Source organism: Notechis scutatus, chromosome 2 (assembly GCF_049901735.1).
Source record: "Notechis scutatus isolate UNSWTSFEM ecotype Mainland chromosome 2, rNotScu1.2, whole genome shotgun sequence".
NCBI classification, from domain to species: Eukaryota; Metazoa; Chordata; class Lepidosauria; order Squamata; family Elapidae; genus Notechis; species Notechis scutatus.
Window position 1 is genome coordinate 107,971,965 of NC_142010.1, and position 24,424 is coordinate 107,996,388.

General features: G+C 37.1%; 1 protein-coding gene across 4 annotated transcripts in view; it reads left to right on the top strand.

Moving 5' to 3' along the window:
* Positions 1 to 24,424, top strand: part of SEPTIN9 (septin 9) — a 282,859-nt gene that overhangs the window by 169,042 nt on the left and 89,393 nt on the right. For all 4 annotated transcript variants that reach the window (XM_026667548.2, XM_026667551.2, XM_026667550.2 and 1 more), the window contains one exon: positions 3,452 to 4,093. In XM_026667548.2, the coding sequence (XP_026523333.1) occupies positions 3,452 to 4,093 (642 nt within the window). The remainder of the gene's footprint in view (positions 1 to 3,451; positions 4,094 to 24,424) is intronic.

Genomic DNA, 24,424 nt, shown 5'->3' on the forward strand with positions numbered 1-24,424 from the left:
TTTTTTTGTCCCAGAAGAGACAAAACTCAAACGACAGAAAACTAGCAAAAAGATGCAATGCATGATTATTGTAATTTATGGAAATGTATATATGAACATTGTATTTTACAAAAAAGATGCCTCAGTTACTGTCCCAAAAGGTTCACCATTTATGACAATAACAAAATGTTTCCAATGTTCATAAATTAAAACTTTCACAAGTTTTCACAATTGTGAAATTGTGTTTCACAATTACCCGAGGGTTTAACATTTTTACCAAATTAATGATTCTCAAATGACTAGGAATCAAGTTTGACCTTTTCCTTGGGGGGAAAAAAATTCTATATACACCTCTGACTGTGAATTTTGAGCAAACTCTTGTTGCCTATGGTCTGTCATGGAACTCCATCAAGTTCAATTTGAGAATCCCTGTTTTAGCTGTAGATATGATTACTTGTATGGATTTTATTGTCTATTCACTAGTAATGCCTTGCAACAAGGGCACTGAGCAATAGGTCATCTTGTACTGTGCCTTTGGTGTTTCATAAAGTTTAGAATGAGGATTTTGTAAATGATTAATTTTCTATGTAGTAGAAACCACACTCCAAAGTATACCGAAATGTTTTCTTGGTTTGAGCACTACTGCTTCGTGGAAAGCTCAGCTGACCTAATAAACAAATGCTTCCCTTTGCTGCTTTTCTAATAAAACCTAAAAGGGCTAAGTATGAGGAAGAGGCTGATAGTGCAGTTTTTGAAACATGCCAAGTAATTAATGCATCTAAGCCAAGTGTCTGGCCAACTCACCCTTGGGAGTTGGACAAATTGATGTGTCAGATTTGTGCCTGATCCTATCTATAGATGTTGATGATCTTGAGCTATTTTTCTAGTCAGTGCCCTACAATTATTTTGATCATTTGGCTGGAAGACTTTGAGATTTTTGTTGTTTTGGAAGGCATCCAATATTTTGGTGGGACTATATTTATTTATTTTAATAATGTAAATGACTACCCATCTCTCAACAGTGACTGTGGGTTGTGTGCACGGATTAAAACAACGGCTTCGAGCAATGACCCATGACACCCAAGATATACATTACATCCCAAGCATAAAACTACATCAGCAGCAGAGCTCACTTAACATTCTGGCCCAAATGCCTAGAGAAGCGTCAGATATTCAGAACTTGAAAAGTAACAATGTCAGGTCAGGATCATCTGGCTCTCTGACAGGATGCTGTTCCATAGGACAGGTGCTGAGATAGTGAAGGCACAATTCTGGGGTCCAACAAGGTGCTAGTATTTGATAAAAGGGGACTGGAGCCTGTTAGATCTGGTGGGGCAAGTAGAAATAATGGGAGAAAGGCAGTCATCCAAACAGTCTGGCTGTATCCCATGTAGAGCTTTATAGGAGACAAGGCGATAAATAGCACCTAGAACTATATTTGGAAGCCTTCTGGAGCAGGGTATTATACAAGTAATGAAACTCCCAGAACTCCCTTTGCTGGTGCATTCTGGATCAGCTTCAGCTTCCAAATGTTCTTCAATGGAATCCCCGTATTCAGTGCTTTACCGGAATCCTAATGAGAGATGATTAAGATTGAGATGTCATGTGCAAAGCCAAAGCCAGGGGAGGAGTGGAGGACTTACAACCACAGCCACTTAAACTTAGTAGGGTTGAACCAGAATTCTCCTCTATCCAGATCCTCATAGCCTCCAGGCATCAAGGAAGAACTTCAGTGACATCACTTGGTGAGCCCAGGGTAGAGAAGCACAATTGGTTTATCATCAGCACATTAGTGATAATGCTGAGCAGTTTCATGTAGATATTATATAGGTGTAGTGAGAAAGTAGAAGCTGAAGGTTCTCCACAAAGTATGAGTTTCAGGTTCAAGTGCTCCCCCCCCCCCACTAACATCAATTTGGAATAGCCATGAATAAAGGAAGGGAACCATTGCAATACAGTAGCTCCAATTCCCACTTTCCTTGGCTGGGCCAGAAGAATACCATGAACAATGGAAGTAGAAGTAGAATACTTTATTGGCCAAGTGTGATTGGACACACAAGGAATTTGTCTTGGTGTAAATGCTCTCAGTATACATAAAAGAAAAGATACATTCATCAGGAGTCGAGAATCATAAGGTACGACACCTAATGATAGTCATAGGGTACAATAAGCAATCAATCATACTATGAAATAGTCAATATAAATTGTAAGTATACCAGTGATAAAGTTATGGTATTGATAGCCACCGAGACATCACCAGAGGTCCTCAAGAAGTGCGGTCAATGATTTCACAGTACTATAGCTAAGCCCAAATCCTAACTGGAAAGGATCCAGATAATCTGTTTCTTCCAGGGCCATGCTGGAGGCTGGATGAAAATTCTCCAGTTCCCTTGGTCCACCAACAATGTCTTAAGAAGAGATTGATAATGGTCTTCTTCAAGGCAGGCGGAACAGCCTCCCACAGTGCAGCATTGGCCACTGTCTGGACCAAATCACATGTCACCTCCCAGGAAACCTTAGTCAGCCAGGAGAGAGAGGAATTAAAATACAGGTGGCTGAACTCACAGCACTCGGAACTCTGCTCATTTCATCAGAGCAAATACCTTCAATCTCTTTCTGGATAACTCTCTCAGACAATTCCAAAAGATTTGTTCATCCAGATTCCAACCCCAACAAAAATGCGTGACTTTATCCACTAGATGCCTTCATGGCAGCCCTGCAGTTATTTCTGTGGCCCTTCTTATCCACTTGGTAGTTATAATAAGGATTGAGAAATAAGAAATCTCACTTATTGCCACAAGACAATCTTCAAGAAAGGCTGTTGCGTATGTTTGGTGAGGTTCACTCAGTATTTTCCTCCAGAGGCATTCTAGGTATCTTTTATGCCAGGATATACTGTAACTGTAATGAGTTGGGAGCAAAGCACATTTCAAGAAGAAATTCCAAATTAAATGTAACTAAGATTTTCAAAAAGAAGAAGGGACTTTATATGGTATATACATAAGCAACGTGCCTACTGTCCCTGTCCTATTGTTTCTTTTATATATTTTTTAATTTTTCTTATATGTATCCATGTATTCATAACTATGTTTTTACTTATACTTATTATCTTGTAAGGAATTGACAAATAAAAATAAATAATAAATAAAAATATACATTTTTATACAGAAATCTTGTGAGCCTTCAGACTGGCAAGAAGAGTAAGGTATTCCTTATTTTTTCAACTATATTTGGGAAGGCTTGAAAATCAGATTAAGTTTCCTAACACTTCAGCACAAATTCCCTAAAGATCCAAAGACTCAGCAAGTCACCCCCCCTTTTCTTAAGTATTTGAATTAACAAATAGGATATCATCCAATTTGAGGGATATCATTCAATGAAGAGCAATGTTGATATATAATTTGCAACTTGAGGACAATAACTATATAATTCTGATAGTGTTATTTAAATTCCATTTTTTTTAATCTTTCAGCTTTGAAGAGATCCTTTGAAGTTGAAGAAGTAGATCAGCCTTCAAATTCTTCCACTCCACAAAGGCGGGCACCCAATCCTATTGCAAGGTCCACAGTGTCCAGTTCCACACAGAAATTCCAAGATCTTGGGGCCAGGAATTCAGAAACTCCTTCCAGACATGGGGAATCTCCCAAGTCCTCTTTAAGGAGAGTTGAGATTTCTGGGCCAAAACATCCTGAACCAGTGTCCAGAAGAACAGAAATCTCCATTGACATATCATCTAAGCAAGTGGAAAATTCCACCTCAGGAGCATCAAGATTTGGCCTCAAGAGAACAGATGTGTTGGGACACAAGCCTCTTGAGACTCCTCCCAGAAGGACTGAGATCAGTATAAGTAAGCCACAGGACCAAGCTCTTCGCAGAATGGAAGTCCCCTCAAAGATCCCTGAACCAACCCAGCGCAGAGTTGAAGCCACTAGTCCGTCTTTGCCTGATGTTGCTCCCAAACGTGTGGAAATCCAGGTGACAAAATCTTCTGAGGTCCCAGTGCCACCAATCAGGCAGACTGAAAATGTGGAGCATTTTTCAACCAATCAGCATCTGCCACCAGAACCAAAGATCCAGCCAGCAGTGACCGAACTACCATACAAAGCCCATGAAGGTAAGCAGATGACTCCGTTTCAGCTCTTTGTCCACGTCTTTCTTTCAGAGATCTTTTGCTAGTTCCCAGGATTATAATCGGTTACTATTCTAAAGAGAGAGAGAGAGAGAGAGAGAGAGAAAGAAGCGAACATATTGATTCACGGGAATTATTTCAGTTGTAGCTCAGCTTTATTTGTTTGACTTACATCTCTCCTTTCATACAGGAGCACAAGGTGGCAACACATATGGGGCTACCCTATAGTGAGCTGAGAAAGAGGGATTTGCCTAAAGTAACCCAGGGATCATCTGCGGTTGAAAGTGGAGTCTTCTCACTTCTAGCCAAACACCTTAACCACTGACTCTTATTATTTGTCTGGATTATTTTTTATTTTTTTGGGATAGCAGTAAGATTTTGATTACCAATATTTTAAAGTAATAACCACTATTATTGATTTATATTAATTGTGGGATGCAATTGTGTTCATATTTATTTTAGATTATTGAGGATGAATTGTGTCCTTCTGAAATTGGATTGGATTTCTGTATTGGTTTTTCTTTTTGCAATTAAACAAATCTGAATTTTATAATTTATAATGGACTAAGCAAATGCATTACATCTACATTACATTACATTCATTGGACATAAGATCATTGCTAGCAAAATAAATCACTGGATCTTTCAATTTTGAAAAGATCCATAACAATCTAGAATCTAGTGGTCCTACGACAGTAGCATTACCCAAACTGTGACTGCATTTCTTGAGCCTTATACTATATGGCCCCATACAGACAACTCAAACAGAAAATGTTTAGAATTGCAACCAAATTCCATTAATGGGTCCAAAATAGATTGTATAATGAATGCCCAGGATTAGTGCTGAGTGAAAGAATGTGTGTTAACTTTGGAATAAAGTCTTTTTTCAAAGAGCTGTCATATCCAGATAGAAAAGGGTTGTGGAGCTAAATTTGCAGATCTTTAATCCAGACCCAATTGTAATAGCATGGTTATTTGTTTATGATTTGTAGATATTTTAGTTGGCCTTAAGAAAGATGTTAGCATGGTATGGTTTTTGGTTCTTTGTTCCTTAACACACCCACATAGCTACCTACACTTTTTGAATGATTTTCATTACAATGGTCCAGCTTATTTTGACTAGTAAGTCAGAATTCTAAAATCACCCACAATTGTATATAATTAGTATTATGAATAATTATCTTAACTGTGCTGGCACTTTATTTGGTGCCAGCCATGAGACTGAGATCTTGACTGAGATCTATCCTGACTTTCAGATGGCAATTCAGAGACAACTCTGCAGTTTAACAGGATGAGAGCATTTCAGGCATGGCATTTGCCATGTTTTGACCTTCCAGAGAGAGGGTTTTATAGATGTTCTTAAGATAGATAGATAGATAGATAGATAGATAGATAGATAGATAGATAGATAGATAGATAGAGTGGCATTGGGAACACACTGTGAAGGAATGCAGTCAATCAAGGCATTGTGATGTGCATATGCTCTGCATTGTGTTCCCTTTTTAATGATGCCTTGGTATGAGAACTATTTTATAGTAAGAAACAACTCAAATTAAAAAAAAAACAGGCTGTTTAAGAAGATCCATGGCTTTCTGGCCTCTTGCAGAATGAAGAATAATGGTTTTATTGCAGACAAAAAGCAACTTTTAGGTTCTTGGACAATACTTAATTTTCTCAAGAGGAATAAGTGTTCAAGAGGTGAATTATGCAAGTTGGGATAGGAGCTTTTTTAAGATTTGGGGAGTTTACCTTTGTTCTTTCAATGGTGTTAAGTCTACCTTTATTTTCTATTTAAATAATAGAAAAACATGTTGATGTTTATGTTGCCATAGTAAGATGACATAGAACAGGGTTTTGGTGTTACAAAAAATGACATTCAGTGTTAGGACTATTTGTTTCCAGTTCTAGATGGAAGTGTGTTTTATTTATTCAATATTTTATATTTACTTCCTTGTTGTACCTTTGTTCTTTCTGATTGTCACTCAATTGATATGAATTCAATCTCCTCTTCTCCTCTTGAAATTTTCATATATTTTTTTCTATAAGAATCTCTTTTATGCTTCAAGGCACAGTTGTAATAACACCCCTATTTGTTTAGATTTGCAAATATTTTAGTTGGACCTAATAAAATGGTCATGATACATGTTTTAGGTTTTTTCCCCCTAACATAGAGAACTTTCCTTGAGTCCCAGGTCACTGATTATCTTTTCTACCTTCTGTTAACAAGGTCCTACTTTTCCCTTTGTTAAATGTAATGAGGTATTGAGAAGGATTCCTACATTTTGTTGCAGTCCCCCTTAGTATATATGTGTATAATTCTGCTTCTCTGCACAGGTCTGATCAGTGCCTAAAAAAACAGATTATGAAAAGGAGTAGACTCAAATTATTAGAAAGCTGCTCTTCTGTGAAAACACTATGTGTAGTGTTTCATTTTTATTTAGTTATGAAAAAGAATAGCTAAGAGGGATCAAGAAAGCTATATCTAAACTCATGCATGATATGGATAGTTTTACTTCCTCATTTGTATTATTGAAACTTAGAGTCATTTATTGAAGTGGAAGATAGGATTGATGTGGAAGAAATACGTCTTATATAAAATATAATAAAATAATGGATAGTGAGTAGCAATTTAGAAGGTTTTTTTAAAGGAGTCAAAATCATATGACTTATCAACGGCAAAGGGTTTTCATGGCTGCTTAGTAAGTTCAGAGTAACAGGCATACCTCTAGTATACTAGTGGCTAGGTAGTAACAGTAGAAATAGAAGTAGAAAAGTGAGTTGTCCATTTGTAAGTTTTCTGAGTTAATTAAATCAGCCACTCAGTTGTTATTAGCCTGATCAAGCAAAGCCCATCTTATATTTTCATGCTCCAAGTTTCACTGCTACCTGTTCTAGGGCAGGCTGAAGCTTTTAAGTAAGATCTTTAAAACATGTGATAGAAAAAGCTCTTCTACTCTGTTTTATCCAGTTATTAATTTGCTTTATTGAATGATATTTGTACCACTCAAGACAACTTTATAAATTGTCCGCCTGTTTTTGTCTCATATTGTCATAATGTCTTGGGATACAAATGAAACTGCACAGTGCAAAATATCCATTTCATTTCTTGTATACAAAATAGTTTAGATTGTGGCTAGCTTGATTTAGCAGTACTTAGGGCTCCTTTGCAAGCAACTGTTCACTATAGCTTATAAACATCCAGTTTTAGAGGACATGTCCTCATGGTTCAGGCTTTGCCTCATTCCTTAGCTTAGCATGGAGGCAATCTAAATTTGTCCTTAGCTGTTCCAGTTCTAAAATAATGCTTTCTCTATAAATAAGGCAAGGGAATAAGGCAATTTCGTTTTGCTACTCTAGTCCCATTTTGCAATCTTAATGGGATCTTTCCAGGTGCTTTGAATTGTTGCCATGATGCCAGTATTGTCATTCTTTTGCAACATTTGCCCATTTGGACTGATAGTGGCTATTAGTGATAGGAGGTCTGCCAGTTTCTTCTGCCTGTCTATTTTATATTCTCTCTCTCTCTCTCTCTCTCTCTCTCTCTCTCTCTCTGTGTGTGTGTGTGTGTGTGTGTGTGTGTCTGGTGGGATCTGACCGGTGTAACTACTGGTTTGGTGATTTACATTTTACATTGCGCCCGTGTGTGAAACATCATCAGCTGTGCTGCATGGACAGCTGAAAAGTGCTGCGCACAGTTGTGCAGTGTTTGAAAAAGCACTTTTTCCCTGCTTTTTCAACTGCAGCTGCGCCACGCAAAGCAGCTGAGGTTGAAAAAGCAGGAAATAAAGGTCAGGTAAGAGCCCGGGCAAGGAGGTGGGCCAAAACAGCAGCAGACAGAACCAGTTCTATGTCTGCTGCTCTTCAGAGCTACCAGTTCTACAGAACCAGTAGAATCCTACCCCTGGTATGTATGTATGTATGTATGTATGCATGTATGTTTGCAACGAATATATTATATACTGTATGTCTGCAAGAAATATCCTTCCATTTCCCACCATCTAGTCACAGCTGAAGGAGCTGAAGAAGCTTCTTGGATGAGAAGTGAAATGACTTCAAAAAAACCCAAGAAAGTGTAGTTGCCTCGTGAAAAAGCATCTTTGGAATTGGATATGTGTGTCAATAGTAAATCAGTGCAGTAATATATAATTCTTCAAACCATACCTTTACAGCCTGGAAAGATTCTATACTGTTGTATACAATGAAGAAGGTATCCATTTAAAGTGGGAAGGCAAAACATGTTTTCATCCATGTTTCCATTCACAGAATAGTCATCACAATATTGCTTTTTTTTATCATCCTTTAAGCAGCTGGGCATAAGAATAATTACTAAGAAGATTTATGAAAGGAATAATTTTTCAAAGGATATAGATATTATTTTAGATAGAGCTTTGAAAGTGATCTTATATTTCCACTAGCTGTACTAAGATTCTAACAAGGTAGATGATGAAAAGGTTAAAATGCATTGAATTGTTTTCACAGAAATAACAAGCTGGAGTCAGAAAAAACAAAGCTTTGAAACATGTAAAAAGCTAAGACAGAAATACCCTATTTATCTATTTCTTTCAGTTAGTAAGAAGAGGAGTGGAATATTAAAATAAAGTAAAATAAAATGGTCTTGCTTGGCCAATTTATGACTCTTAGGTTGTGCAGAGATGAAAGCAGCTGAATAATTGAAAAAATAAATATCAAAGTTAAATCAGAGCTGAAAGGAGATGGGGAGAAGTATTTTCCTAGCATAAAAGGGATCTTTTAAGCTAACATTTTAGGGAATGATACAAATGTGTTGTTTACCAATTTATCCCTGGTAGACTATAAAGTTTTGTCCATTAATGGAACTTTTTGTTCCTTTGTAGTGATATTTTATTATTTATTTGGTTTATAGAATTTCCTATCTGTAAGAGTGGATTATACAATTAAAACATAAACAGTGGTAAACATAATTCACTATAAAACAGCTATATGAACAATAAAGAACATTGCAAGCAATTGAAAAATGAAAAGCCATACAGTACAATACAATCAACAGGAAAGCTTGTACATCACAAACAGTACAGCCATTTTATGGGCTCTATACCACTCTCTGATCCCCAGGCCAGATGGCAAAACCAGGTCTTCAGGCCCTTCTGGAAGGCCATCAAGGTGGGCCAACATCCTGACTTGGGGGGGGTGTGGTATGATGTTCCATAGGGTAAAGACAGTAGAAAAGACCCCCCTAGGTCCTGCTGGATGACACTCTCTAGTAGATGGAACCTGTAATAAGCCTCTTCCGATGTACCTGATGTAACAGGTAGATGTCATTAGGTTGAGATGGTCCTTCAACCTGACCCCATGCCATGTAAGGCTTTATAGTTTATCACTCAAAACTTTGCAAAGACCCTCCTAGCCACAATTGCTTCCTGCTCTTTTGAGTAGGAGTCATGAATCCAGAATGAACCCCAGATTGGTCTGGGAAAGGGCAACTTCATCCAGAACCACAGGTGGTAAATTCTTAGGTCCAGGTGGTTCCAAAACTGAAAGCCACTCAGTCTTGTCAGAATTGAGCTGAAGCTTGTTTTGTTTTCCATCCAATCCCCCTTCTGTCTCCACATACCAAGCATCATCTCCTACTTCAACAGGGCAGAGATATATAGCTGGATATCATCAGCATACTGGTGATAACTCACACTATGAAGACCTTATCAGGCACCTTCATGTAGATTTTAAACAGGAGCAGAGTGCTGAAACCTGTGGCACACCACAATTTAGGGGACAAAGGCAGAATTTCTTGCCCTCACTTAACATTGACTGAAACTGGCCCCTAGAGAAGGAAAAGAACTAACTCCACACAATGCTGTCCACTCCCAACTACTGCAGCTGATCCAAGAGGATAGCATGGACTTGAAGGCAACCAAGAGATAAAGTCAGGGAAGTATGGTTGCATTTACTCCTATCCTATTTTTGCCAGAGGTCATCAATAAACATGACCAATGTGTCTCAGTCCTATATAAAGATCTGAAACACAACTGAAAGGGGTCCAGATAATCCACTTCATCCTGGACCCTCTGAAGCTGTTACACAATAATCTTCTCAACCATCTTCCCTAAAAAGGGAAGACTTTGTCTTTGTAATCATCTATCTATGTAGCAGCATCATATTATCACAATTGATTACACAATTACACAACTGATTATTTGTCAGATTATCAAAAAAAGAAGAAACAAACAGGAGAGGATGCAATTGTTCATATGATACTTTATTTGGAGCCAAACAACCACAAAGAGATGGGAAGTTAAAGGGGATGTTTTTTAACCCCCCCCTTCTGAGTTTAAAAACTTAATCAGGAGAACATTTGGTTCATCTCTGTTTACAAATTAACAAACTGCATGGAGACATAATATAATCTGAGGCACAGCATCAATTTAAGTTACCACCAGGGTTGATATAAGCGTCATTGCTCATTCAAGACTCAAGATAGAACCTGAATCCTAGAGTTGGTAACAGCTGCTTGAAGATGGGGAGATGTTGATTTAAAACCAACTCTGGCATCCTGGGACAGCTGCTGAATATAAGACTTGAACAATGAAAGCAGCTGTCTGTTGGGAGATTTAAAGCAGGAGACAGCCACATTCAGTGCAATCAATAACAAAGTGATCTTTCACTTCCAGTGGAGTCTTGTATATAAAAACAAAAAATAAATAAAATAGACATGAAAGATTCTTATAGCACCCTTTTATTTGCCTTCCTCTGCTCAAATTTACAATCCAGGAATTAAAAATAGCAGGGTTATTTCAATTTTCCTCTAGCAGCTTTTTCTACTTTGATGTCTTCCATATAAATGTCTCCATCAGCCTGAACCGATTTGGTGACTACCAGCTTGAACGGAAAGGCACTAATGTTAGCTCATCTTCTTCTCATCTAATTTCTATTTAGTTAAGTTTTGGAACAATTCCTTAATTTCATGGACCACATCTTATTGGAGAAAAATATGCAACCTGAATTGGTTTTAATAGTTAGACATTTTCAGTTAGATAAATGTCAGTATTGTAGTCACAGCCCTTCAAGCTTTAAAATTATGGAATTGTAGGGTTGGAAAGGACCTTGAATTTCTTCTAGTCCAACTGCCTGCCCAAAGTACGAATCCTTATACCATCCCTGGCAAATGGTCCCAACTTTTTTCATGAAACCCCCCAGAATTGAAGCATTCATAACTCTGGGAGGCAAGTTGTTCCATTAATTATTAATTATTCTTCTAAGGAAATTCCTCCTTATTTCCAGGTTGGATCTCCCTCTGACATGACCCAATGTTTTTTGTCCTGTCCTCAGGTGTTATGGAGAATAAATTGATGTCTTCTTCTCTGTGATAGCCCTTCAAGTATTGGAAGACTTTTATTATGTCTCCCCTTACAATTTATTTACAATTTCCTGAACCGATGGCTGTATTTAGAGAAACACATTGGCCAAATTTAATACTAGCTGGATACCCCTTTTGGATTTTTTTTTGCAAAACAGAAAAAAAAAAATGAACTAATGACATATGGATTTGATTTCTGGTAACATTTGTAGATTACTTTAAAAATGCATGCTATGCTCTAACTGTAGAACAAGAATTAAACTTAAGTTTTATTTATAGCTGCTTCCAAAGAAGTCAGAAATCGTTTTTTTTGTGTATCATTCTATATATTTCTATTTTATTGTACCTCTATCTGTTATTTCTTTCTCTATTCTATCTTACTTTCTATTCTCCCTTGTGACTATTAATTACTTGTCAGATTTTTTAACTTTACTTTAAAAACTTAATGTTATATATAAAAAAGAAATGTGCAATTTCTTTTCAAAACATTGCTGTTTTCTACATATCACACATAAGATACCCTTTCATTTCCCTCCATCTTATTTCCATCATAATATGGAAATAGAATAGATTCTTATGGATTTCAATTAGATTAGAATTTTACTTTGAAAGGTTACATGAAATGTACCTGGATAAGGAAGTAATGACTTGCTTACCTGGAAAATATAAAATCCAATCATAAGCCACTGATATTTGTGTCCCATTGTGATTAAAAAATGCATGCAATTTTTATGGTAGAGCAGAAACAATTTTAAAAAACTATAAATAATTGAAAAAAACAAACCAGAACTTTGGTATCAGATACCCTTCTAAGATTTTCTCAGCTTTTATTTTGTCTATTTTAAATTTCCTTCCCAATTATGCATCTATGGAAATTTGTGATACAGACAAACTCTTTAAATAAATTATATTATTGATTAATATGCATATTATTAGGGCCCAGTAGTCATAAATCAATAAAGTTATTTTATGCTTTTTAAAACATGTTTTGTTCTTTGCTTTAAGTTTCTGGAAGCTTAGTGTCCTTAAATACCTTGGACATTATTTTATGTTGTCCTAGATTTGGGGATGCTGACTGTAGAAAAGGAAGGTGATCCCTTCCCTCTTCTTTTCTAATAGCAACAAAAATTGAATCTTATTTTCTGAAGCTATTTATAACCAAGCTTTGCACTCATACACGTGCACAAACACACATATAAATAAACCCATCCCTAAAAATTATGGTTTGTATCAAACCAAATACAAATATTTATCAGAAAGCATCTCAATTGCAACTGTTCTACAAGATCCTAACCACCTTTCTAGGATGGATGTCTGTGGAGATACTCCATCATCCAGGTTATGGTTGTCCCAAAAGTTGCCCCTCTTTGGGACAACCATGACCTGGATGCCTGAGAATCTCCATAGACTTTTAGTTATGCACTTTGGGATGTACACCTCCTTCAAATGGTATGGGAATATGAATGAATTTATCGAAAAATTGCAGACTATACGAACCATTTGCACTTTAGTTTGAGATGCAGACAACACAGACTCATCCCCAACAGACTGCGCCTGTCTTCAACGGTGAAGGAACATTGGGCACAAAACATCCTGCAACCAAGAAGGTTGCACTTTGCACTACTCAGATGACCCTGAGGTCACAGATAAAACTCCAAGTGGCCTCCAAGTGGCCTAAAATAGCATAAATGACCTGCTGTCTGCAAGGAATATAAATCCTTCCATACCCCACCATCCAGTCAGAGCTGAAGAAGCTTCTTGGATGAGAAGCAATATATCTTCAAAAGAAAAAAAGAAGGAAGTCTACTTGCCTCCTGAAAAAGCACCTTTTGTTCAAGGATGGATATTTTCATTGCAATTGCTATGAATTATTAAGGATGAAATGTGTCTTGGGGGCCACTGAAAAACAGAGAGATTGAATATGGTTGCCAGGAAGTAGCAACTGGTGGAGCCCTAGATGTGATAAGTAACAACTGCTATTAATGTTTTATTGCCCTAGTTTATTTTTGGATGGAAAAGAGAGATTCTACATTTCATTTACAAAGTTTGCAATTGAGATTTTTTTAACACAAACACATAATGATGGGAAAAATGTTTTAAACTGAAACACTCAGTTTCAAATTGACAAAAGTTCTGAAATTATCAGAAGTGTCCCAGTGCTATCCTGATCATTCCAGGGTTGTTTTGAGTTCAAAAGAATCCTTCACCTGAACTGAAACGTTTCAAGAAGAGTAAAACAAAATTGGAACCCTTCTGATAATTACAATTGTAATTAAAGTGACTTTTATGGGTGGTAGGTTATGAGGGATGAACTCTGCAATTCAATCCCCCTTTCCCCTATTGACCTGAAAATCAGGGGTGCTCATTTTATCAAACCAAAGTTGAAGTCAATAGTGATTCTCATAATACTTCCCCTCTCCCTCAATTCTGCTATTTCTGGGTAGAAAATAAGCTGGTTGTTTCCTATAACTGCTGATCATTTAAAGGATCAATTCTGTGGTTTAGAACTGGGGACTGATCTTCCTCTTCTCACTAAATATTTGGTCTAAGAGCAAATAATAGCATATTCTCTGCTCCGAGCATTACTTTAAGTGAATTTTAAACTAATCTTGAGTTTGAAAGCTTTTTATGTTCCTAGATTGTTTAATTCCACAGGCTGATGACTCAGTAATAATCTCATATAACATAGAGCTTTATCAATGGACGCCAGCTTGTAAAATGTTTTGCTTGTAAAATGTTTATTAGAACCTCAGGTTATAGATAATCTAGTGAACAAACCTTACTGGTTTTCATAGCTATCAGAAGAATTTACTTGATTTCAACGCACTTGAGTTTCTTGGCTTAATGCAGTGCTTCCCAAACTTTTTTTTTTTTTTTTTTTTTGAAAACCGCTTCTCAAACAGTCCTTTTTACCCAGTGACATTTTAAGTCACTTTAAATGTCCGTACCATAATATATTACCCAAAGAAAAACTTTTACCCAGGTTTGGAAAGCACTGGTTTAATGGGTTCTCACTGACAATCACACTACCCTTAGCTTGTGAATGCATATGCCAGTTTTTGAAATGCTTAATGGAAATGCTGAAGTACTGCTCAGATACAGAATGTCATTGTTATCTCTCCACCACATTGTTATGCTTTCATAATTCTTAGGACAGGAACTGCTTCTTAGTATCCTAACATGTTGGGAAATACTATATGTCAAACTCTATTCCCAATAAGCATTTGGGAAGGACAAAATCTTCTACAAAACATCCCAGTGAAATTCATCAAATGCTTTATGTAGCTCCCCTCCCCTCCCTCCTCATTATATATCCTATAAAATGATAGGCACAATCTGTCCTGGTTCCTAAGCTTATTTTTAATAGGATGTCACTTTTTCTACAAGGTTTCTTTAAAATGTGCAGCCAGCTTAATGGCATATATTTGCCCCATAAATTACAATTTCATGGCCCTTTCCACATTCTCAGAGCACCTTAACGGCAGCTTCACCTGCCACATTGAACAATAATTGAACAGAAGATTGATATCTTGTCAGGCACTTTTGTTTTCAGATATGAATGCATACTAGTTCAACATCTGCCCGTAGGAAAAAAATCAATTCAACAAGAATAGTCAATAAATTAAATATTGCAGATTCAGTAGCCTATGTTGGAGTTTAGTGCAGACATGACCAGTGAGGGTAAAGCCTACAAAGCTGGTTTCGGCAGGCATTTCAATATTAAACATTTTTTTTAGAATTAAATTTAAAAAAATAGAATTAAAAAATATTTAAAACTTTCAAGTTAAATAGTTGAGTGAAACTAGCTTTTAAAACATCTTTGGCACAGAAATCTGTACTTGCTGTTGCTTTGTCTCCAGGGTGATATTTGGATTTCATTTGGAGCAGGGAGGAATTGCTTCCTCTGCCTAACAAGCTCACAGGGTCTAAACTGATGTTGAATTCAAGGGAGTGATATTCTTACTACATGGCTTCTTCCAGCAGATCACTGGCAGGAGCAAAGATAATTTATAAGCACAGCATATGCAGGTATTCACTGACTTTTTAACATGTGCTCTTGGTTGCCTGCTACTCTATTTTTATGAACTTTAACATAATTGTTTTAAAGAAGTTCTCAGAAGAAGTAGGAGACGATGAAGTCTATAGTTGGTGATAAAGATCAGGGTTGGTGATAAAGTATTTGATTTGATGGGGCCATGTGATGGACTGATCTCTGGGTCGATGCTTCTTTAAAATAGAAGATAAGGATTGACTCAGGCCAGTGTCAAAGGTTTCCGGCCACTCTTCTGAAGTCCAAGACATACTCCTTAGGGGGACGATTCCCTGTTTCATAGTTTTAATCAGGGCCTCGTTCTCATTCGTGTGGTCCATGTCTTCAAATCTGGCCCGGAGAAGCTAGATGAATCCATCGGCATCTCTCATTCAGCAGCCCCTTTGTCATGTAGTTGGGCTATCCATTCAGCCGCTTCTCCCTCATTCACTCCATCCCCAATCTCGATTCAGGTTAGTGTCAGTGTTCCAGCTAACCAACTCCAACACAAACTCCAAGACAAACATTTCCTCAAAGTTCCATTTTATTAGAGATGTCCTATTGACACATCTGCGAAAACCCTAATCTGAGAGTTCCGGGTTTTCCCTTCCCAAAAGAAAATCAAAGATCCATCCCCTGCATCCATCAGTCCATCACATGGCCCAATCAGATTTCTACTGTTCTGTATCATAGAAGCTCTGTTTTGAGGAAACATATTGGGGCTCTTTGACCCAATAATTGGAAAAATTAAATCCCAAAAACATAATGTACATTGTAGGAGAAGAGTCTTGTCAGTTTATGGTTGCCAAAAATCAGAAGGAATCTGGTAGCTCCTGTTTCTGACTGACTTCATTAAACTATTAATGTTTGTGAGCTGCAACACTTAAATCTTTTCATAAAATTTATTAATTGAAAAATATGTTACCTCCTAATTTTTAACAAGGAAGCTTATTTGCCAGAATCAGTTTGCAAGGCATAGCTGGAAAAAATTATCTTGTACTGTACGTTGTGTTCTATCAAATCATAGAAGCCACATAGCTGCTACTCGAATTGACAATTGACCATCCACTCACATTTTTTCTTTTATATGCAGTTAAACATGTCAAATTTTCTTGAAGAACAAAAAGGATGCAAAGGGCTTCCTGATTGTATGAATTTGAAAATTCTCCAACATGCAGTGCTTCCCAAATAATCATATTTATGCTAAGGAGATTATTGAATAATAATGTTCTTTCAACCATCATTGGGATCTGTAGTGTCCTTGGTGTTATCTATGTTTGGTTGTTTACTTGCAGACATTTCATTCATTTGGATTTCCCTATCCTTGCAATTTCATTCTCTTGCATTAAGCCCATGTACTGCACAAAATAGTTCATAAGTAATATTTCTTCCTTGTGTTATACTAAGGCTATATCTGGAAATTTCTGAAATGCTGCAGCCTGGCAGCTATTGCAACAGATCTGGCTTCTTGACTGTAGTTTGTTTTTCTGATGTTGTCATAATAGATAAAGCAGAGAGATTAAGGTGTGTGCGTGCATGTGTGAATATTTTTTTCATGTTCCATTTTATCAGATGGAACAAAACACCATACAGATTAAATAGTTGCAATTATTGGTGGTATGGTCTCTAAAGAGAGGTTTAAATATTGCTTCAGTTGTAGCAATAAGAAATACTAAATGTTTATGATTTATTAATAAGAATTAATTGCATCCCTCTTTTCAGCAGAAACACAAGGGATTATTTGCTGTTTTAGATTCATTTCGTCTTTCCTCCAATTTCATACTCACAAAAATCATATGAGGTTAAGGTGAGATAACAAATGCAGTGGTAACTTGGTACTCATCATTAATTGTTTCTTGGAGGCACGATGAATACCAAAAATGATGAGTACCAAACATTTTTTTCCCCCATAAGGAATAATGTAGTGAGTCAAAAGGCAGCCAACACTGACAAGTTCTAGCTTGTGCTTTGAGTACCAAACAAACTATTAGTACCAGGACAAAATTTTTCACATCAAAATGTGTGCCAAATTTGATGAGTTTCAAAGCAGTTGAGTACCGAGGAACCACTTTAGTCCAAAATCATTCAGTTGCAATTTGAATCTGGGTCTTTCCATTCATAATCCAATTGCTCTACCCTCTAGCTACTATATCGCACAGACTCTGCTCATTAATTTTTGTCTTCTAGAATAGAATTGGCTGGAAGGGACCTTGGAGGTCATCTAGTCCAGCCCCCTGCTCAAGCAGGAGAACCTAGACCATTTCAGATAAGTGACTGTCTAGTCTCTTCTTAAAAAAACCCAATGATGGAACGCCCACGATTTCTGGAGGCCAGCTGTTCCACTGGTTAATTGTCCTCACTGTTAGGAAGTTTCTCCTTAACTCCAGGTTGCTTCTGTCCTTGATTAGTTTCCATCCATTGTTTCTTGTCCTGCCCTCTGGTGATTTGGAGAGTAATTTGTCCCCATCTTCTCTGTGTCAGTCCCTCAAATACTGGAATTTTTAATGTCACCTCTATTTCTTCTTTTCTTTAGGCTAGGCAAACTCAAATCCTGCAGCCATTCTTGATATGTTTTAGTCTCCAGGCCTTTGATCCTCTTAGTTGCTCTTCTCTGAATGTCTTCTGATACACTGTAATTATATAGTAAATAATACCAGTGCTTTCCTTTTCTCATTTTGGGAGATTTCTATTTATATTTTTTTTATTTATTGGTTTGTTTATATCCAGCCTTTGTTATTTGTACAAATAACTCAAGATGGTGAACAAAACACCTTCATCGTCCTGTTTTCCTCACAGCAACCAACCTGTGAGAGGGATTGGGTTGAGAGAGAGTGGCTGACCCAAGGTCATTTAGCCGGCTTTTGTGGCTAATGCTGGACTTGAATTCATGATCTTCCGCTTCCACTTTCTATCCTGGTCCTTACCACTAAATCAAACTGGCCCTCAAATTAGATGCTGTAAATTGGACAGGCATGAACAAAACAAAATATGTTCAATGTCTTTTGACAGTCCTCTTCCTAACATCTCCAATTTGGTATTGTTCACTCTATTAAAGCACTAGTACCTGGAGATAGGAACATTTGCTTAAGGATATGCTTCAGGTATGAACTGGAATCAAAACATCTACCTGGCTATCTCCTTTCTGAAGTATAATCTTCTGCCAGAAAAGAGAAAGATCTTAAAATGAAATTGCACTAAAGAAACTCCAGTGAAGAAAGATCTCTTATCCTGGAGAAAGAAAAAGAAAGAAAAGAAAGATTATTTTGTACAATAGTTGTTTTTCATAGTTAGGAATAAAACATGCTGATCAAACTTCCAAGGATATATTTTCCAAGCCTTTATTGGACTCTTTCTTTTAATGTTCACTCATGGTTGCTTAATTGTGGCCAGCAGTTTAAAGCGATATAAAGGATAATAAACACAAGTTTTATCAAAATAGAAACCAGGCAAAAAGCTGTGGATTAACAGTGAGTAATCCTTTCCAACTCCCTGAGCAACTTAGCAGTTTAATTGCACTGAGAAACTAAAAGCTGTTTGGGAAATGTTTCCTTAAAACCAGATGACACATTTGGGCTAGATTATGTGTGTTGATATTGTTTTAGGCAGGAAAGAGCTTTCCAGTCCTGAAGTGCTCATTCACAGAGAGGCTGTGTGTGTGTTTGTGTGTGTTGTGGGGTGGGTGCGTGGGTGGTTGGTACAAGGGGAGCACGGGTGGGGGTGAGAGGTTGGGGGGGGGACATGGCATGGTCTATTTCTATGAAGGGAAGGCAGGTGCTGAATGTGAGATAAACAGAAAGAGGTAAAAATAAAAAAAAAGCAGTGTTTTCAATTTGAAAAGAGATTGAATGAGCCAAGGCAGAAAATGTGAGGAGAAATGTAGGTGGGGAAATATGGTGTGGGTTGGGGTATTTTTTTTGTCTCACTGTTTTGATTTCAGCTAAACCACACCTGTTCCAATTGCTCTTATCAGATTGATGTGAATGAGGTCCCATTTCAAAAAGCATTTGGAAAATGCCCAGACTGAACTGTCAGTTTGGTAGAAGGCTCTTCAGGAATTCGGATAGCTACATTTAAGTAACAGAAGTTGCAAAGTAATAGCATCATCTGGAATAATGGAATTAAACGAGTAGATTGTACTTTCTAGTCTAAGAACGTACATTCTCATGCAGTTTGGTAGTCCTTTCCAAACTGTTCATAGATGAATGAGGATGGAAAAAGCAAGAAGGAAATTTCTGGAAAACAGCACGTTGATTTTCAGTTTCTTTCCAGAAAGCCACGCTAGGAGCACAGGGAAGGGAAAATTTAAACATTTATAAACATACAGAGGTCAGTAGTGGATTCAAAAATTTTTACTATTGGTTCTGTGGGCATGGCTTGGTGGGCGTGGCATGGTGGGCATGGCAGCGGAAGGGGGAAAGTTACTGCTAAATCCAATTCCCTCCCCACCCCACTAACCTGCTTTCCAGCTCCGTTCTCCTTTTCAGAGCAACAAAAGAAGACCCATCCAATCAGCTGGGACTCGAGAGGCAGATAATAGATGGGGGCGGGGCCAGTCAGAGGTGGTATTTGCCGGTTCTCCAAACTACTCAAAATTTCCACTACTGGTTCTCCAGAACTGGTCAGAACCTGCTGAATACCACTTCTGACAGAGGTCAAAGTGAGGGTGGTGGTTGTAGAACTTTTTCATTTTCATCCTTCATCTGTGCCATAACAGTCACTGTCTAGTGAAAGCAAGGTGCCTGAATATCAAATCTGGGAAACTACTTTACATATCCTTGGGAACAATGGCAACCTGGAAAGGACAATAGGAATTTCAACTGGAACATGGAAAGATTGGTGAAAAACCAAGCTGCTGAAAAAGTCAGCTCTTTCTTAACAGGGTGCTCATTGTATACTCAAAGTAGCAGTTATAGTAGATGAGGATTAGCACTTTCAGGCTACCAGAAAGCAATTTTCTTATTCTGGAAGAATTTCCTTTAGCAGCAGAAGTGAAAATATAAGTAGATTATCTTTAAACTGTTTCTGAAAGTTTGGAGGGAGGCGTGATAATAGTGGTGGTATCAATATGCTCTAAATAAAAATTGGGGTATAGAGAACGCAATCTCAATAGAGACGTGAACTAGTGAGGCCTCATAAGTAATTCAAATAGTTGTTAATAATTTTAACTGAATAATAGAAGTTCACCACCCTGAGTGTGAATTACAAGCACCCCTCAAAGTATATGTATATAATATGTTTGTAATACAGAAAGGAACTGGAGAGCTCTCCGAATGCCTGCTGGAGTTGCCACTGGACACAACTGTAATGTAAAGTTGACTGGTCCCATAAACAATGTTGTATGAGCACAATTTACATAAGTCTTACCCAAGCTGGGAATTCATCAGAGGTATAGCCATCAGACTATATAGCCAACATTCTCAGGAATGTTGATCCAAGGTACTTGATATTTATCTTGTAAAAAGCTGATTTACTTGATTACTTGACAACTAAAGCAGAAGTATTGGCCTTGAGTTCTAGAACATCCTTCCTAGGCCTGCTGCCTTCTAGATGTCTTAGAGATAAAACCCCCAAATCTTATCAAACTGATGACACTGCTGGAGAAAACAAAATTGAGAAAGACATCTCTAGACCACATGGTAAATTCTTCTGGCCACAAAGCATAAATTGTGGCTCACAAAACTACCCTTTAAGATGACATTACATGGGTACTCATCTATCTTTACAGCTATCAGTCCTTTCAATTGAAGAACATGTTTTCAAAACCAGTATAGCATTGTTTAGGATCCAGAGACATTACAGTACATATTTGTAATTTTACTTAATATATTATTCTACTATTGATACAATTTAAGTTTGACAATATCAAAATATATTTATGCCACACCATTTTCAATGTATGTAATCAATGCTGTCTTTCTTTTTGATATACAATAAAAAGGTAAAATATTGTAATAATCATTACACGTTTTTCATCCTTCCACTATAAAAGGCTGGTTACACTCATTGATAAGCATTGTGATATTACAGGCACTGATTTGCTTGCAATATGTCAGCATGAATGTAGCAGAAATTTTGGTTCAAGATTTTGGCTTTACAATAAAAATGTCTGATTGTAAATTATATACAGACATTGTGTACATTATACAGTGTCTGAATTTGCAATGCATGCACGTTAACTGATTTGCCTAAAAGTAATAAATATGTGTACAGAATGAATCTTTTGCCGGTAAGTCCATTAGAGCAGTTCCAGAGAAAAATCATGAGAAGACCTTTAATAGTATTCTTTACCCTCAAAGAACTGAAGTGTTCAAAATTTTAAAATTCTTTGTTCTTAAGTTAACACACATGGTCAGCAGTTGTAACTTAAAGATAACTTGGTCTGTTTCCCTTGCCCTGTTTCTTTTGGTGGGTGGTAGCAGTGGTGAGATTATTGTCTCTATTAGTCAGTCCCCTTTTATAAGCCTTAAACTGCAGCTTGTTGTTGTCCTAGGTGAGGCCTTGATGGTGTCCTACTACTCAGTCAATGCATTCCTTTGTAGTTTACAAAAAACAAGAAAGGAATGGTTTTGTCACAAACTGTTTCTGACTAATTATACAGATCTGGTTTTGCCTCAGCACAAAGCCTTGCTGTTTTTGGCCAGGATGTAATAGGACGAAAGATTGGTAACATGCAAATGCAATAAATCAAGGGAGAAGAGTTAAAGCAGTAGATTAAGACTTCACAGAGACTGTTTTGTTTCCAAGAACATCAAATCTAATGATGATTGGACAAGATACCTTGACAATTAGCCAGTTTCTAGGTTTCTTCTTCCTTTCATCCTTTCTTTAAAGCTGCACATATTGTCACAATTTATTTCCTAGCGGTTGTTGCAACACACTCAGTATGTCAATAAATTAGGAAAAATACTTTTTGGAATGAATCAAATTAAACTTTTGGAACCAATCATTCTTGCTTTGTACATAGGGTTTTAATAATATAATAATAAAGATAATCTGTGAATTAATTAAAAATAAATTCTGAATTCTAAAGGGCCACACTGCTTGAATCTGGATTTATACTATGCCAGTACAATATGATATCCTTGGTTCTTGAGAACTCCATGCATAAGACAGACACAGACTTCAATGGATAATTAGAACTGCAGAAAAAATAATTGCTATCAACCTGCCTTCCATTGAAGACCTGTATACAGCACGAGTAAAAAAAAAAGGTTGTGAAAATATCTACAGACCCCTCATGTTCTGAACATAAATTGTTTCAACTTCTACCCTCAAAACGATGCTATAGTATATGCACACAAGAACAACTAGACACAAGGACAGTTTTTTCCCGAATTCCATCACTCTGCTAAACAACTAATTTCCACAACACTGTCAAACGATCTAAGTGAGACTGTATTACTATTATTCTTCTGTATTGCTATTCTTCTTTTTATCCTTCCTATTACCTATCTCTTCCCACTTATGACTATAACTGTGTTGCTTGTATCTTTACAATTTATATTGTTTTATTTGTTTCCTAGAATGATTTGATTGCTTATTAGTAACCTATGACTATCATTAAGTATTGTATCTTATGATTCTTGATGACTGTATTTTTATTTTTTTTCTTATGTACACTGAGAGCATATGCACCAAAGACAAATTCCTTGTGTGTCCAATCACACTTGGCCAATAAAGAATTCTATTCTATTCTATTCTATTCTATTCTATTCTATTCTATTCTATTCTATTCTATTCTATTCTATTCTATTCTATTCTATTCCTATATGGAGGCCATACTAGATTAAAAAAACGCTAGCTGCTGTGATTTCACATTTTGGGGTATGTGCAGCAATAATAAAGAATTGGCGACAAAGTATCAAGATCTGAGAACCAAAAGTGAAAGATTATAGTATAAATTGCTGTGATGATCCCAGTGGTTATCAGCACATTGGATGCCATATCAAAAAAAATCTTGGACGACACTTAGAAAATCTCTGCAGTGATAAAATGTCCATCTTCAATTGGCAACACAGTTTAGATCAGGGTCCCAATCGGCCGGTCCGCGGACCGGCACCGGGTCAGCGGAACAACCCTTACCGGGCCGCTGGTTGCTGGGCGCCGCCATCTTTTTGGTAAAAGCGCTTCTGGTGAGCTTTTCCGGTAGAAAGCTCACCGGGCGCTGTTTCATCATAAAAGATGGCGGCGCCAGCGCTCGTGAGCTTTTCCGGTAGAAAGCCATTTCTACCCGAAAAAGCTCACCAGAAGCGCTTGCCGCCATCTTTTATGACGAACAGCGCTCGTGACGCCACCGGAAGCGCCTTTTCGTCATAAAAGATGGCGGCGCCCAGTTGACGCTGCACGGGCGGCGCCCAGCTGATGTCGGAACCGGGCCGCGGCGTCGAAAAGGTTGGGGATCCCTGGTTTAGATAATGTTTCTGATGTTCTGATGTTTCTAGAGATGGTAACTCTCCAGAAATACCCAGGAATTTGATTTCATATAAAATAAAGGCATATCAGAAAGGCACGTTTTTTCCTTAGGCATTTGTATATAAAAGAACTTTTTACTTAAAACAAAATTTATGGATATTTATGTGAGCTGAGGTTCAAGAATTGTGGAGCAATGTGACTCAATTATTCATCCCTGTTTAGTTCATTCTTGCAATAGATAAGCAAATTATTCAAGGGTAAAATTCGTATAAAATATAATCAATTTGACTCCAATTGTAGTTCCATTATCATCAAAGAGCTTCAAAAAATGAAAAAAGAATAAAAAGAGTAAAATAATAGTTATAGGACAAATTATAAAGGATCTGGTTTATACCTAATACCAGTGGCTATGTCTCTTCTGATTGTATAATATATGTATAATAAATGTAAAAAATTGACATTTTAAGTAGACTTTAACCATACAGAATTAGTATTTTTGCATGCAGATGTAGAGTGTTTTTTCCAGCTTTATGACTGGCTTCAG